This window comes from Manihot esculenta, chromosome 13, assembly GCF_001659605.2.
Source record: "Manihot esculenta cultivar AM560-2 chromosome 13, M.esculenta_v8, whole genome shotgun sequence".
NCBI classification, from domain to species: Eukaryota; Viridiplantae; Streptophyta; class Magnoliopsida; order Malpighiales; family Euphorbiaceae; genus Manihot; species Manihot esculenta.
This window is the reverse complement of record NC_035173.2, coordinates 26048015-26061855: the sequence shown is the minus strand read 5'-3', so window position 1 is coordinate 26061855 and position 13841 is coordinate 26048015. Positions and strand designations below refer to the sequence as shown.

Here is a 13841-nt window from a genome sequence, read left to right as displayed (position 1 = left end):
TCCAACTTGTCTTCCTTGCTTAATCCAAATGCTTTTTGAGTGAAAGGATCAACTACACCTATGCTGCAAAGGGAAAAGTTTTCATCAGGATACTTCATTATATCATAAACATTAAACTTTACCTCTTCTCCATCAAACTCCATTGAGAGTGTGCCTTCGTGCACATCGATCTTTATTCTAGCTGTGCTAAGAAATGGTCTTTCTAGCAATAAATCTGTAGAGTTTGATGAGTTGTCATCTTCCATGTCTAGGATAAAGAAGTCAGCTAAAAAAGTTAATTTTTCCACTTGGACCAAAGTATCCTCCAACACGCCTTTAGGATAAACTATTGATCTAACGGCGAGTTGGAGTGTGACTTATGTTTGTTTCAAAGGACATGCATGTTAGGAAATCCAGAGATTATTGCAACCCAAACACGCAACGGAAAAATTAAAAATCTTTGATTTCCTTCTCGGGATCTGTGTGCTTCGTTTAATTCAAAAGGAAAGATAAGCTACTAACCCATTAGACTTGACGAGAATATACAATCCCGGACTCAAGGTGCTGCTTTTTCAACGAACACCCTCAATGGTATCCATACGAACGTCTTTTATCCTTCTAGAGTGCTAGCTCTCTCTGAGGGATAAACTATGTGTTTTTTTTTTTACAATTTGTAGCTCAAAACGAATTCTCTAAAAACGTTACTTTCACTTCACAGAAGTGGTTTTTTTATTCGTTTTTAGTCTTTTGTTTTCCCACAACTCTTTTCGTGAAAGAGTTGTGTTCATAACCCACTATCACGATCTCGCAGATACTCAAATATCTTATGTGATAGAGTCCTTTATCTGTAACAGTTACAGATAGACTGCAGATCATTTTAAATATTATTATCTTATAATAATAAATAATTAATATTAATAATAATAACATTTTATTATTATTAATTATATTAATGGGCTTTGAGCTTTTAGCCCATTAATATGACATAGCACATCAACAACGTTCTTTTGTGTGTGACCCAATAGGCTCACATTAATTGGCAATAGACCCAGTCCCACAAGACCTATAAATCATAAGCGGCCTCTAGCAAGACATTATGACTATCCAATTAATATGAGAATCGATAGTCCGATAAAGTCTAATAAATAGAACATGTGTTAATTCCTTTGTCACACGATATCTAGTTTGAACATAAGTCATAGTCAATGTCAAACTTATAATGTTCAAACTTATGATTTCTCGATCTCTAAGTAGACTGATAAAATCAAATGATATTGATCACGCTATCAATTCATTTGAGCACGGTCATGCATTTCTCGGTCTCACTTATCGAGGGGCCCAGAAGATATTTCTCTCAAAGAGAGGGACAAATTCTATCTTGATTGTTCAATATCCTCTACATAATTTCTATTATGCTCAATCATAACCTTTATGATTGTCCGATTAAAGACAATGTTTGGTTATGTCAAAACATAACAGTCCTTATACTGGAAACTATGACAATCTCAAGTTAAAGGATTAAGACATAACTACTTTGAGATTCACTTATGACAATAACTCATGTAGTGATCTCAGTGCGGGTCCATCCAATACTTTATGCTCTAACAAGTATCTATGATTATGGAATTATATCAACATATACATAATCATCTCATGATTATCAATCAATAACCATACTAGTTATATTTTATTATTATCAACATAATAATAAGTAATCAGGGATGTTAATCATTATTATGTAACATGCAAATAAATAATAATGATAGTAAAAACCTATTTTATTAATAACCAAAACGACATACGAAAAGGTCCAAGATAATGGCCTAGGGCAAATACACTAACACTGCATCCAAAGACAAATAAACCGACAGAGGCATAATATTTATGGAAGCTCCTAAATCACACATTGCCTTCTTGACTTCAAGGTTTCCAACTTTACATGATATTGTAAACATGCCTTTATCTTTACATTTTTGTGGAAATTTTCTTTGGAGTACAGCTGACACATTCTCTCTTACTTTAATCTTTTCGTACCCATACAATTTTCTTTTATTAGTACAAAAGTCTTTTAGAAATTTCACGTACCTAGGTATTTGCTTTATAGTTTCAAGAAGGGGTATATTTACCTGGACTTTGCGAAAGATCTCTAAGATCTCTTTCTCTTCCTTTTCTCATTTTGATTGAGCAAATCTTTCGAGAAAAGGTGGACGTATTACCTGCATTGGAGATTATTCTTCCTCGGATTTCTGGAGTTGTTTCTCTTCTGGAATCTCTATTTCTGCTTCTGTCTTCTGTTCTATCGTACTGCCTTGGGCAAGCCTCTTCGGGCTGGCAGATTCCAACTCCTTCCCACTTCGTACCGTAATTGTGCTTACGTTCTGTTTTGGATTTGGCACGGTTTGGAAGGGCAGTTTCCCTTAAGATTCCAGATTGCTCACTGATATGGCAAGTTGGCTCATCTGATTCTCCAAATTCTCTATGCTCGATTTCGTTTCTTGTTAAAAAGCAAGAGTACTATTAGCAAGGGATTGAATAATGTCTTCTCTAGACATACTTGATTTTGTAGCTTGATAGTTTGCTCTTGGCTGGAAGTTCTATTGTCTATTTCCATAGCTAAGGTTTGGATGATCTCTGTTAGTGTATTTGCCCTAGGCCATTATGTTGGACCTTTTTGTATGTCGTTTTGGTTATTAATAAAAGAGATTTTTATTATCATTATTATTTATTTGCATGTTATATAATAATGATTAACATCCCTAGTTACTTATTTTTATGTTGATAATAATAAAATATAACTAGTATGATTACTTATTGATAATCATGAGATGATTATATATATGTTGATATAATTCAATAATCATAGATACTTGTTAGAGAACAAAGTATTGGATGGACCCGCATTGAGATCACTACATGGGTTATTGTCATAAGTGAATCTCAAAATAGTTATGTCTTAATCTTTTGACTTGAAATTGTCATAGTTTCCAACATAAGGACTGTTATGTTTTGACATAACCAAACACTGTCTTTAATCGGACAATCATAAAGGTTATGATTGAGCATGATTGAAATTATGTAGAGGATATTGAACAATCAAGATAGAATTTGTCTCTCTCTTCGAGAGAGATATCTTCTGGGCCCCTTGATAAGTGAGACTGAGAAATATATGGTCGTGCTCAAATGAATTGATAGTGTGATCAATATCATTTGATTTTACCAGTCTACTTAGAGATCGAGAAATCATAAGTTTGAACATTATAAGTTTGACATTGACCATGACTTATGTTCAAACTAGATATCGTGTGACAAAGGGATTAATACATATTTTATTTATTAGGTTTTATCAGACTATCGATCCTCATATTAGTTGGGTAGTCATAATGTCTTGCTAGAGGCCGCTTATGATTTATAAGTCTTGTGGGACTGGACCTATTGCCAATTAATATGGGCCTATTGGGTAACACACAAAAGAATATTATTGATGTGCTATATCATATTAATGGGCTAAAAGCCCATTAGTATAATTAATAATAATAAAGATGTTATTATTATTAATATTAATTATTTATTATTATAAGATAATAATATTTAAAAGGATTTGTAGTCTATCTGTAACTGTTACAGATAAAGGACTCTAGCACATAAGATATTTGAGTATCTGCGAGATTGTGATAGTTGGTTATGAACACAACTCTATCACATAAGATATTTGAGTATCTGCGAGATTGTGATAGTTGGTTATGAACACAACTCTTTTACGAAAAGAATTGTTGGAAAACAAAAATACTTAAAACGTATAAAACTCCTGCTGCGAATGTGGGGGTTAACGTTTTTGAAAAAATCGTTTTGAGCTGCAGATTGAAAAAACACATAGCTTATCCATCTTTGAGAGAGCTAGCACTCTAGAATGATAAAAGACGTTATGTGGATACCATTGAGGGTGTTCGTTGAAAAAGCAGCACCTTGAGTCCGGAATTGTATCTTTCTATCGAGTCTAACAGGTTAGTCTCGTATCCTTCTTTTCGAAATAAATGAAGCACTTAGATCCTGGTAGAGAAACATAGATTTTTATTTTCCGCTGCGTGTTTTGGATTGCAGTAATCTCTTAGTTTCCTAACAATCTCTCCATCCTGGATTGTAAGTGCTTGAAAATGGGCCATACTTCCTTTGTTGTTCATTGAACTCTCTTGTCTATTGCCATAGCTAAGGTTTGAATGATCTCTCCATTCCGGATTATAAGTGCTTGAAAATGGATCATACTTCCTTTATTGTTCATTGAACTCTCCAATGGCATTTACCTGTTGCTCTCCTTCCTAAAAGATAGGACACATATATGTGGGATGGTTAGTTTGTTTGCAAATACCACAAGTTCGTGCATTATTTCCTATAGCCAATTATTGAATTGCAGCTATTAGTTGTGAGATTTTAGAATCTAAAGATGCAATACTTACCTCATTGGCATTTTTAGGAATATCCTCATCTTGGCCATACTGTCTAGAGTTGGCAGCTAACTTAGATATTAAAGTTTTACCTTCTTCAGGTTTTATTTTCGCAGTGGCTCCTCCATTACCAGCATCTATTATTCTTCATTCTAATGGCAAAAGTGCTTTGTAGAAGTGAAGGTTAAGCTGTTTTGGAGTGATTCCATATTTTGGACAACTTGCAATTAATTTCTTATAATGTTCCCAATATTCATGTAGAGTTTTATTTTTTCTTTGTTTGATTCCACTTATTTCCTTTCTTATTGATGATGCTTTGGTCGCTGGAAAAAATCTTTCTAAGAATAAGTCTCTAATTTGCGCCCAAGTGGTGATTGAACTGGGGGAAAATAATAGAGCCAATCCTTAGCAGATTCAATTAAAGTGAAAGGAAAAGCTACCAACCTTATTTGTTTGTCAGTTATACCTTATGGTCTCATACTTGAACAAACCACATAAAACTCCTTTAGATGACAATGGGGGTCTTCATTCTCCAAGCCTTGGAATTTCGGTAACATATGAATCATACATGTTTGCGATTCCAATAGTGCATTCAATACTGGGTATATGATGCAAAGGTGTTGCTCTTCAACAGCAGCAGTTGCGGCCATATTGTCTCTTTGGTTTGTGTCAATTGGAGGCTCAGTTGGTATTGAAGATGATGTCTTTTCGGTGCACAAAGGGGATCGGACAGATGGTTGAAAGGCTCCCGATTTGGCCTATTTTTGCAACTTGGTTGCTTTTCTCAACCTTTTTGCAATCTTCTCGATTTCTGGATCAAACTGAATTCTGCTATTCTCAGATCTGGTCATAAAAATAAAAACAAATTGTTGAAGGTCCCCGGCAACAGCGCCAAAATTTAACGGGTGTCGATCCGTCAATTTAAAATTTACTTCCCTTTTCTTGATTGATAAGAACTTGTAGATAAGGTAAGTGAGTATCAATTCCACAGAGACCTTAATTATATTTAATTTAGATGAAAAATTAGAATAGAAGAGAGATTTAATACAAAAAAATGAGAAGAAGAGAGTTCTATTTAATTTAGATGACCAATTGGAATAGAAGAGTAGTTTAATGCAAAAATTGAGAAGAAGAGAGTTTTTTATGAAAGTGGTTTTATCTTGGTCAAGTTAATAAAAATAAACTTAAAAGAAAAAAAAATACAATTGAAAATTGAGAAACAAATAAATAATTGAAAATTTCAGCTGAAAGTAATTAAAATGAGGTGTTTTGCGGTTGATCATTGGTTAGAAAAAAAATATTCATAATATTATCTACTGTTTGGTTATAGTGGTCAAACACGCGAATCCCACCAATTCTTTCTTATGAATAAACTAATCCGCTTCGCACTTAAATTAATTCCTAGTTAACTAACAATCTCAACACGCGTGTAGATTTAATTAGTCAACCGCATTAAGAGAGAAAAACCCAAACTTGATCAATAAAAATACGCGATTTATTTAAATCAAATCTACCAATTTCTTAACATAAACTAATATGTTAATTGTTACTTGTTATTAATCTAATTAAATAATTATAAATTTAATTAAATTAATTAGTTGTATGTTGTTTTCCCAAGAGATTCAATAAACCTCTTGAATTCTAAAGAAAACAACAATGGAGGTGGTGTTTCTCGAAATCAGAAATTAACAGAAAATAGAAATAAGATAAAGAGAATTGAAGTGTATAACATCACAACTTGAATAAAAACTCAATTTAATTTAACCTTCAACTGAAAATAATTGTTTAGCCTCTAAGTGTCATCACCGATCCACCACTTTTCACGTTCTCTCGAGAGTGGGCTCCTCCTCCTTACCCCATACTTAAACTCAATGTCGATGTTGCGACTGAGGCCCTGAATAATAGGGGTGCTTCTGCGGTAATAGTGAGAAATTATCTCGGAAATTTACTGGATTGGTCCTGTAGATTATGGCAAGGTATTTCTGATCCTTTAATCCTGGAAGTTTTAACTGTCAGAGAAGTCTTGTCTTTGATCAGAAACAAAAGTTGGACAAATTGTATTGTTGAAGGTACTCTTTTACAGTCATTGATATTTGTCTAGGCAAATCTCCTCCTCTGTGTATAAAAAATATTATCATGGACATTGGTTTCGGCTAATCCCTCTCATGGCATTTTTCTTCTCTTTTATTAAAAGAGAGACTAATAGTTTAGCTCATTCTCTTAAAAAGAAGTTCTTAAGTGATCTTAATTTTAAATGTAATATTGTTTTGTAAAAATAATTTTGTAATAGTTTACCATGATTTCAATACATTTCATCTTTGATAAAAAAAAAAAAAAAAAAAAAAAAACCCTCATAGTCTCTAAAGATAATACCTCAAGAAATGTGAATGTTTTCCTATTATAGAAAAAAAAAATATATATACCAAAAAAATACTTAATCATGAAATATCAACCTTTTCTTTGTCATGTCTGTCAGAAAATCTGTAAATTAAGCATAAAATAGAAGGGCAAAAACATCTTCATTTTTTTTTAACCCTTAAAATTAGATATTTTATACGTCCCTTTTCATGTAAATAAGTCCATAAATTATTAAAATATATTAAATAAATTTTTAAATTTTTAAAATAATTAAATAAGATTTAAATGGACGTACAGACTCTTTAAATTTTAAAATAAAATAAATAAAGTCTTCGATTTTTACGATAAATTAAAGAATATCATATTATAACTCACGTTTAATTTTAATTTTGACAAATCAATTATCTATTGTTATTATTCTTTTTTTTGAAATCGATTATTATTATTATTATTATTATTATTATTATTATTATTATTATAATAAAAGCAGACTCTTTAATTTGAATAAGAATTTTGACGGAGAATTTTATAAAAAAAAAATAGCAGACTCTTTAATTTGAATGAGAATTTTGACGGAGAATTTTGACGGAGAATTTTATAAAAAAAAATTGGATTCTTTTATTCTTATTGTTACTCCCATCAATCTGAAAAAATTTAAAGGTGATGTATATTTTTAAATTATAAAAATTTTTTATTTTTTATTTTTTATCGATATATAAAATTAATAATTATATATTAATTTATTAACTTAAATCGTTTTTTTAATTTAGTTTATATTCTAAACTTTTAATTTTAAATAATTAAGTTAAATCTTTAAAATTTATCACGATTTTATCTACTTATCTAAATTAATTTTAATTAAAATTTAAAAATATCACGTGTTTAATTAACTATATTTTTAATTTTTTAAATGAAATAATTTAAAATTTTTTATAACTTCACATTTATATCTTAATTTTTTTATCTACAAGATAAAATAAATTCAATATTTTCACAAATTTATATTTATATTTTAATATTCAAATTTTAAAAAGTAAAATACAATTATTAAAACACACAAAAAATCAACGAGCGCATCCTTAATTAAAACATCGACATAGAGAAAAAAGTTAAATTAATTAGCGATTTGCTTTGCGGCTCTAATTACAAGAGAGATAATAGAATCTAAATAAATAGAGCGACAATAAAAAAAAAAGAAATGATAAGTAAGTGAGATTAATTTGGAGAAAGAAAATAATTATTTATCTCATCCTAATCATCTTCTTTTCTAAACTAACTTCACTTACTCATTATTTTTAATTTTATTACCATTTATCTCCAATTTTCTAAAAATATGAATTTTTTAAAAAATTTATATTATTTTATCCAACAAATTAAAAAGTTAAAATATAAACGTGAATTTATAAAATTATTTAGATTATTTTAATCAATAAATAAAACATATAAATTAAATAATAATAAAAATATGAAGTAAGATCACATACGTTAATTTTAGATTTTGATCAAAATTAATTTAATTTCATGGATAAAATTATAATAAATCTTAAACCTAATAAATCTTAAATGTTTAGTTTATTTGTCCAGAATTAAAAGTTTAATATATAAATGTGAATTGACAAGAGTTTGAGTTATTTAGATTAATTGGCCTTATATGTTTAAAATCCACGCAGGATGCGGGTGTCCAATAATATACATACATATGTATATAATCGGCATTGTCATCACCACTAATTTAGTTATGATTCTAATTATTTTGTTGGGAGGCAAGTACAGTTAAGTAGGCAATGTAATTTACTAACATATCCAAGAACGTTAGTCATACAGAAAGGAAATAAAATATGAAGAAAATGAATGCATCAAAGGTGAAGGTTAGTTAACTAATTTTTAGAATTTTGAAGACTTATATTCACCATAATGAATCATTTGATCTATCTTTGCAATTTAAAAAGTTTTTATTTTTACCTATGGGAGAGCAGATATATGTTTGAACTGAAAAATCGAATCGAACCGATTAATTTCAATTTAATAATTTAATTAATTAAAATATTCAGTTCAGTTGGATCAGAATTTTTCAGTTTATTCAATTTTTAGTTCGATTCGATTTAAACGTTTTAAATAACCGACAAACCGAATAACCAATTTTATATATATTTTTATTATATGAAATATTGATTATATACATATTTTTTAATTTATATATGAATTTGTATAAATTTTTTAAATATTATCATTATGTATTCAAACAATTTATGTAAAATGTTTATTGAATTATTCTACTGAAATCAGAAATAAAAAATTAAAAAAAATTACAGATTTCAATTTGAAATAACCAAACCGAACCAATTTTTATCGATTCAATTATATCTTCATAATCAGTTTTTTCAATTTTTAATATTTTTACAATTCGGTTTTCATTTTTTTTCGGTTCAATTCAAAACCGAACCGACCAATTTCACAGCCCTAATTCTACCCGTTGAAACGTTCATGTGAACCTAAAAAAGAATTAAGGGCATTGACTTAAATAGAAACAATAACAAGTGGATTTTTTTTCCTTCTCTAAACTAAAGGGGAAAAACATGGAACAGAAATTACGCAAGTGGTTAAAATCAATGATCTAGGAAGCAGTAGATATCATGAAACTACAATATGTTCAATGAGATGTGCATAATTGTATAAAATGGCTTATGCAGACTTCTCAGCTTCTGCAGCTGCCTCTTCCTCTTGCAACTTCTTCAAAGATGGAGGTGGCCTCACAACAATGCTTTTCTTCCATTGCCGATCAAACTTTCTTGACAGTCTCTTGTTGATCCCCTCTTCAATCTCTCTTTCTCGTTTAACCGTTAGCATACGAGCAATCTGTTATCAATAAACACCCTTATTAATACCATTATATGACCAAGAGACACTGTTATACACAAGGTGATGCACCCATAACAATCTTCACGGTAACATGGCTCAACAAGTGAGTAAATTTTTTGCTGCTAATAAACCAAGTGATAAATTGTTTGCAGAGCTAAGAATGGGCAAGAATAGAAAAATGGGATAAGGGAAATCCTAGCTAATATGTACAGAATCAAGGCAGCTCATTTCCCCACGTCATAAAGAAAGCAACTAAAACGTTAAACTGCAACCATGCCTTTTTTACCATATTCCAAGATCCAACGTGTTGCTAGTTATCTGCATAGAACATAGCTCATAAAGGCTGTTAAACTTATATCAGTAAGGACTTGCTTTAGATTGATACTCAGAAGCATCATTGTGGAGTGGATGGTCCTATAATTATCCCCATTCCCTTCTTCAAACAAATTAACATGAAATCATCAGAACATCATTCAATTCATTCCAACCATTTATGGTCACCACATCAAAATCCCATATTTCACCAATTTGCACTTTTGCAGTACACAGAAAGAGCATTTAGTTATAAATCATCTTGTAATTTCTTCATATAACATCATTTGGGGTCTTCTTTGTCTCTATGAGCCTTACCTAAAACCAAAACCTCATCACCCTTGACCTCCAGTGTTCCCCTAGGTATGCAAAGTATTACACTCAATGTTGCATTAGGTGGCCAACAAATTTGCCTTGTATTTGTTGTGAAATGCCATAAACTATTTCTTGCTCCTAAACGGATAAAATGCATACTCTAGCACTTGTTTCAGAAACATGCATTAGAACTTTTCAGTGCATGTGAGATTATTCTTCAGTTGTTGGGAAGAGGAGGGAGGGGGAGAAAAAAAAAAGGTTCCCTATATATTAGCCTAGCATTTAACAATACAGATGCAGCGAATGTGACATCATTCTAGGGCCAGACCAAGATAAAGATATGCAATCAAACACAAGACCTGAAAGATCTGAAACAGAAATTGAGTCTTTGACTGAAATTAAAAGAACATGAACTCCAAATCATTTGCAAAAGATGTCTATTTCAAGAAAAAGTACAAGCAACAAGATACCAAGAAAACGAAAGATCTTATGCTCTACTTTTTGCAATATTATTAGTACAATTTATCATAGAATTTATAAGCAGGTACACAGAGTTAACAACAGAATAAATAGCAGAAATGTAAATAGAAAAAAGAAACCGCCTCACCAGGGGTGGATTGGATCTTTGTATGGTGGTGAATTGTCCTCATTCAATTTTTTTTCAAAAAAAGAAAAAGAAAAAGAAAAAGAAAAAGGAAAAGAAAAAAAAGGGTAGAAAAAGGGAATTCATATCAATTTAGATATAGTACAAGTAAATCCTTTCTTTTTCAATTAACCTTACTAAAATTAACCATTTGGGATCCCTACATTACCATTTTTTTCCAGCTTAAATGGGAATATCTTTTCCGTATATTTTAAAGTGTTGATAAAATATGCTAAGATTAATTATAAGAGAGATAGTAATTAAGATTTTTAAAACTTTACGTCAATCCCAAATATAAAAGCAAAAGGAACAATCTAAGTTCTAAATAATGATCAAATTTTCAGCTTTTTTTGGGGCAATTTAGGTTCAAAAGCATAATCGTCTCCTTTCAAAGAAAAAAGATCTTCTTTTGTCCCTTTTGTTTTCCACAATCATTAAAATTTCCCACTCCATTGCTCTTCACATTTTATGCATTTACGAAGTTTTCAAGTTTATGACAATGTGAAGAGGTTGATATGAATGAAAAACCAAAACATAGAATATCTCTTCTGCATTTTCATGGTTCTAAATTGAGTTGTATCAGAATTCCTCTCCAAAAACATGCATTATTGGCTATCCCAACCATAAATTTGGCTATTGATCATAAAATAACTTCTAGACAACTAATCGCATGAAAACTTCAACTAAAACACCAAACATCCAGGCTTTCGCATCATATTAAAACTAAAAGGCATCTCTATCTCCCACCAACATCAACAATCCCCTATACATAAATTGCAACCTATGTTCACTGTACTATTATTCTAATGAAAATTGTTTCAAAGAAGGCACCACGCTATGCGGCTACTCGAGAGCTTCCGAGAAGAAAAACATAAAATGTTATAACAGAACCAATCAACAATCACTCTTGCTGAAACTAGTAATCCGTTTCTTAGAGAAAATTAGAGCAGACCCAGAAAAGATTTTTCCATTTAACAAAATTTAACTGAAAAAAAAAGGGACAAAGGGGAAACATACCCTTTTGCGCATGCGGCGAAACTCGCTAGACTTGAACTCATTGCGTACAGATTTCTGAAGGCGAAGCATGAAGAGTTCACCTTTAAGATCAACCACCTCCTCATTAATTTGCTCGGTGGACATACCCCTGATTTCCTTCAGTTCTTCTTCTCTCTTCGCCATCATTACTACCGAAGGGAGCGAATTTCCAGACAACGACCGTGTCATTTTGACAGGTACCCGAATAGGAACGGGACACGAGTGGCGGATTTGGATGCCGGAGAAGCTGGATTTGGGGAATGTAGATAAGGAGTTTGGAAGTACAGTTGCGGTGGAAAGGTTCAACATCGCTGGTTTCCTGGCTGTGACTTTGCTCAGCTGCTTTGCCGAAGTAGATAAGGCCCCCGACCCAAATCTCCGAGAAATTATTTAAATGCGCTTTCACTTTTGTTATTGAAAAAAAATTAAATTTGGCCCCTTAGTTTTGGGGGAATTGCGTTTCTTTTTCTTTTTCTTTTTTTTTTTTCCAATAGAGTCGCAAAATTTTGTCTCTAAGGGCTTAAAAAAATTTAATCTAATATAAGTAGGGTTTGAATTTGAATGAATTTAAATTAAATCAAACATATATTTAAATTTACACTAAAAATTAAAACTAAAATTTTTTTAAAAAAATTAAAGTAAATAATTAAATTGCAAAAATTAATTAAAAATAAGGGATTATAGATAAAAATTAGCTCTTATTTACTTGTAAAAATTATAAATATGTTAAGAAAGCATTTGATACCAGGTTAATAAAGGTTAATTATTAACTTATAACTTTTAACCTTTTACTAATGATAATTGGATGCTATTTAGAGAATAGATTAATTTTTAATCTCCTTAACATATAATCCTTCAAACCCCTTCTCAAGGATTAAATGTTGAGCTTGGAGGAACCAAGTTAACAAAACTTAATAAATATTTACATACATTTTTTTCATTTTTTATTAATATTATTTATTTATATTTTAAAATTTTTAATAATATCTCATATTAAGTTATGTTTTACATATTTATCTATATTATTTTTTTAAAGTTACTCACGTATAAATGTAAAAAATTATAATTAATAATAAAAATTACGTTGTTTATATTTTTTAAAATTAATTAATTTATAAATAAATAAATAAAAATTTATAATTTGTTATTAAAATATAATAATAGATATTTATATAGTTTTACTTAAGTTTTCATATTAATCTTTTAGCCAACACCATTAATTATTTTTTACTCCTATAATAATTGCTCCCTTAAAATATATAAGAGTAATATTTAACTTGGGCTTTATTCTTGTGTTACTAAATTATATTAATATTGTTCGTAAAAAATGCTCTCTCCTCGCAATTCTCCCCGAAAGAACTTGGAAGACTCCGTCGTGGTGTCCAACCGTGTAACCAAAAAGGTTAACCACAAGGATAATAGCCCACTGACTGATGATCGCGGACATCTCCTTCAAAGATAAAGTCATAAGAAACATGAATTTGACCTTTGATTTTATCGAAGATCGTGATTCAGATATTGACTTCGATGATACAGAGACCACGGTTTCTCTGAATGGTTCAATCCTAATAATCTCCTTCTCAGATAATCTTGAAAACTACTTAGCTAAGAGATGAAGTGATAGTCATCTGCCTATTGGTTCGCAAGATTGGGTTTCTTGCCTTGCAATTGAGACTCCAAGAGTTATGGAGCAATTCTAGACCTAGGTAATGAATTCTTTCTTGATTAATTTTGATAATGATGCAGATTATTACACGGCCATTCTTAAAGGCCCGTGGATTACCCTTGGACGCTACATCCAAATTGAATGTAGAAGATCTCTGTGGAAGACCTCTTTTGATGTTACATTTAGCGTAATAGACACAAGTATTGTTTGGATAAGATTACCAGGCCTTTTTCTC

The 13841-nt window shown here is 30.6% G+C and overlaps 1 protein-coding gene across 1 annotated transcript; it reads right to left on the bottom strand.

The window, feature by feature from the left end:
• Window positions 1–9263: 9263 nt before the first annotated feature.
• LOC110607417 (50S ribosomal protein L29, chloroplastic) lies at window positions 9264–12326 on the bottom strand. The gene is made up of 2 exons (XM_021746521.2): window positions 11923–12326; window positions 9264–9632 (listed from the first exon to the last, which is right to left on the bottom strand). Exons 1-2 carry the CDS (start codon window positions 12247–12249, stop codon window positions 9459–9461), a joined length of 501 nt encoding a protein of 166 aa, XP_021602213.1. The 5' UTR covers window positions 12250–12326; the 3' UTR covers window positions 9264–9458.
• Window positions 12327–13841: the final 1515 nt, after the last annotated feature.

Coding starts and splice junctions, on each gene's coding strand:
- LOC110607417 (XM_021746521.2), bottom strand. CDS start 12,249: ATGTTGAACCTTTCCACCGCAACTGTACTTCCAAACTCCTTATCTACA. Junction 9,633..11,922: donor TTCGCCGCATGCGCAAAAGG/GTATGTTTCCCC, acceptor TATTGATAACAG/ATTGCTCGTATGCTAACGGT.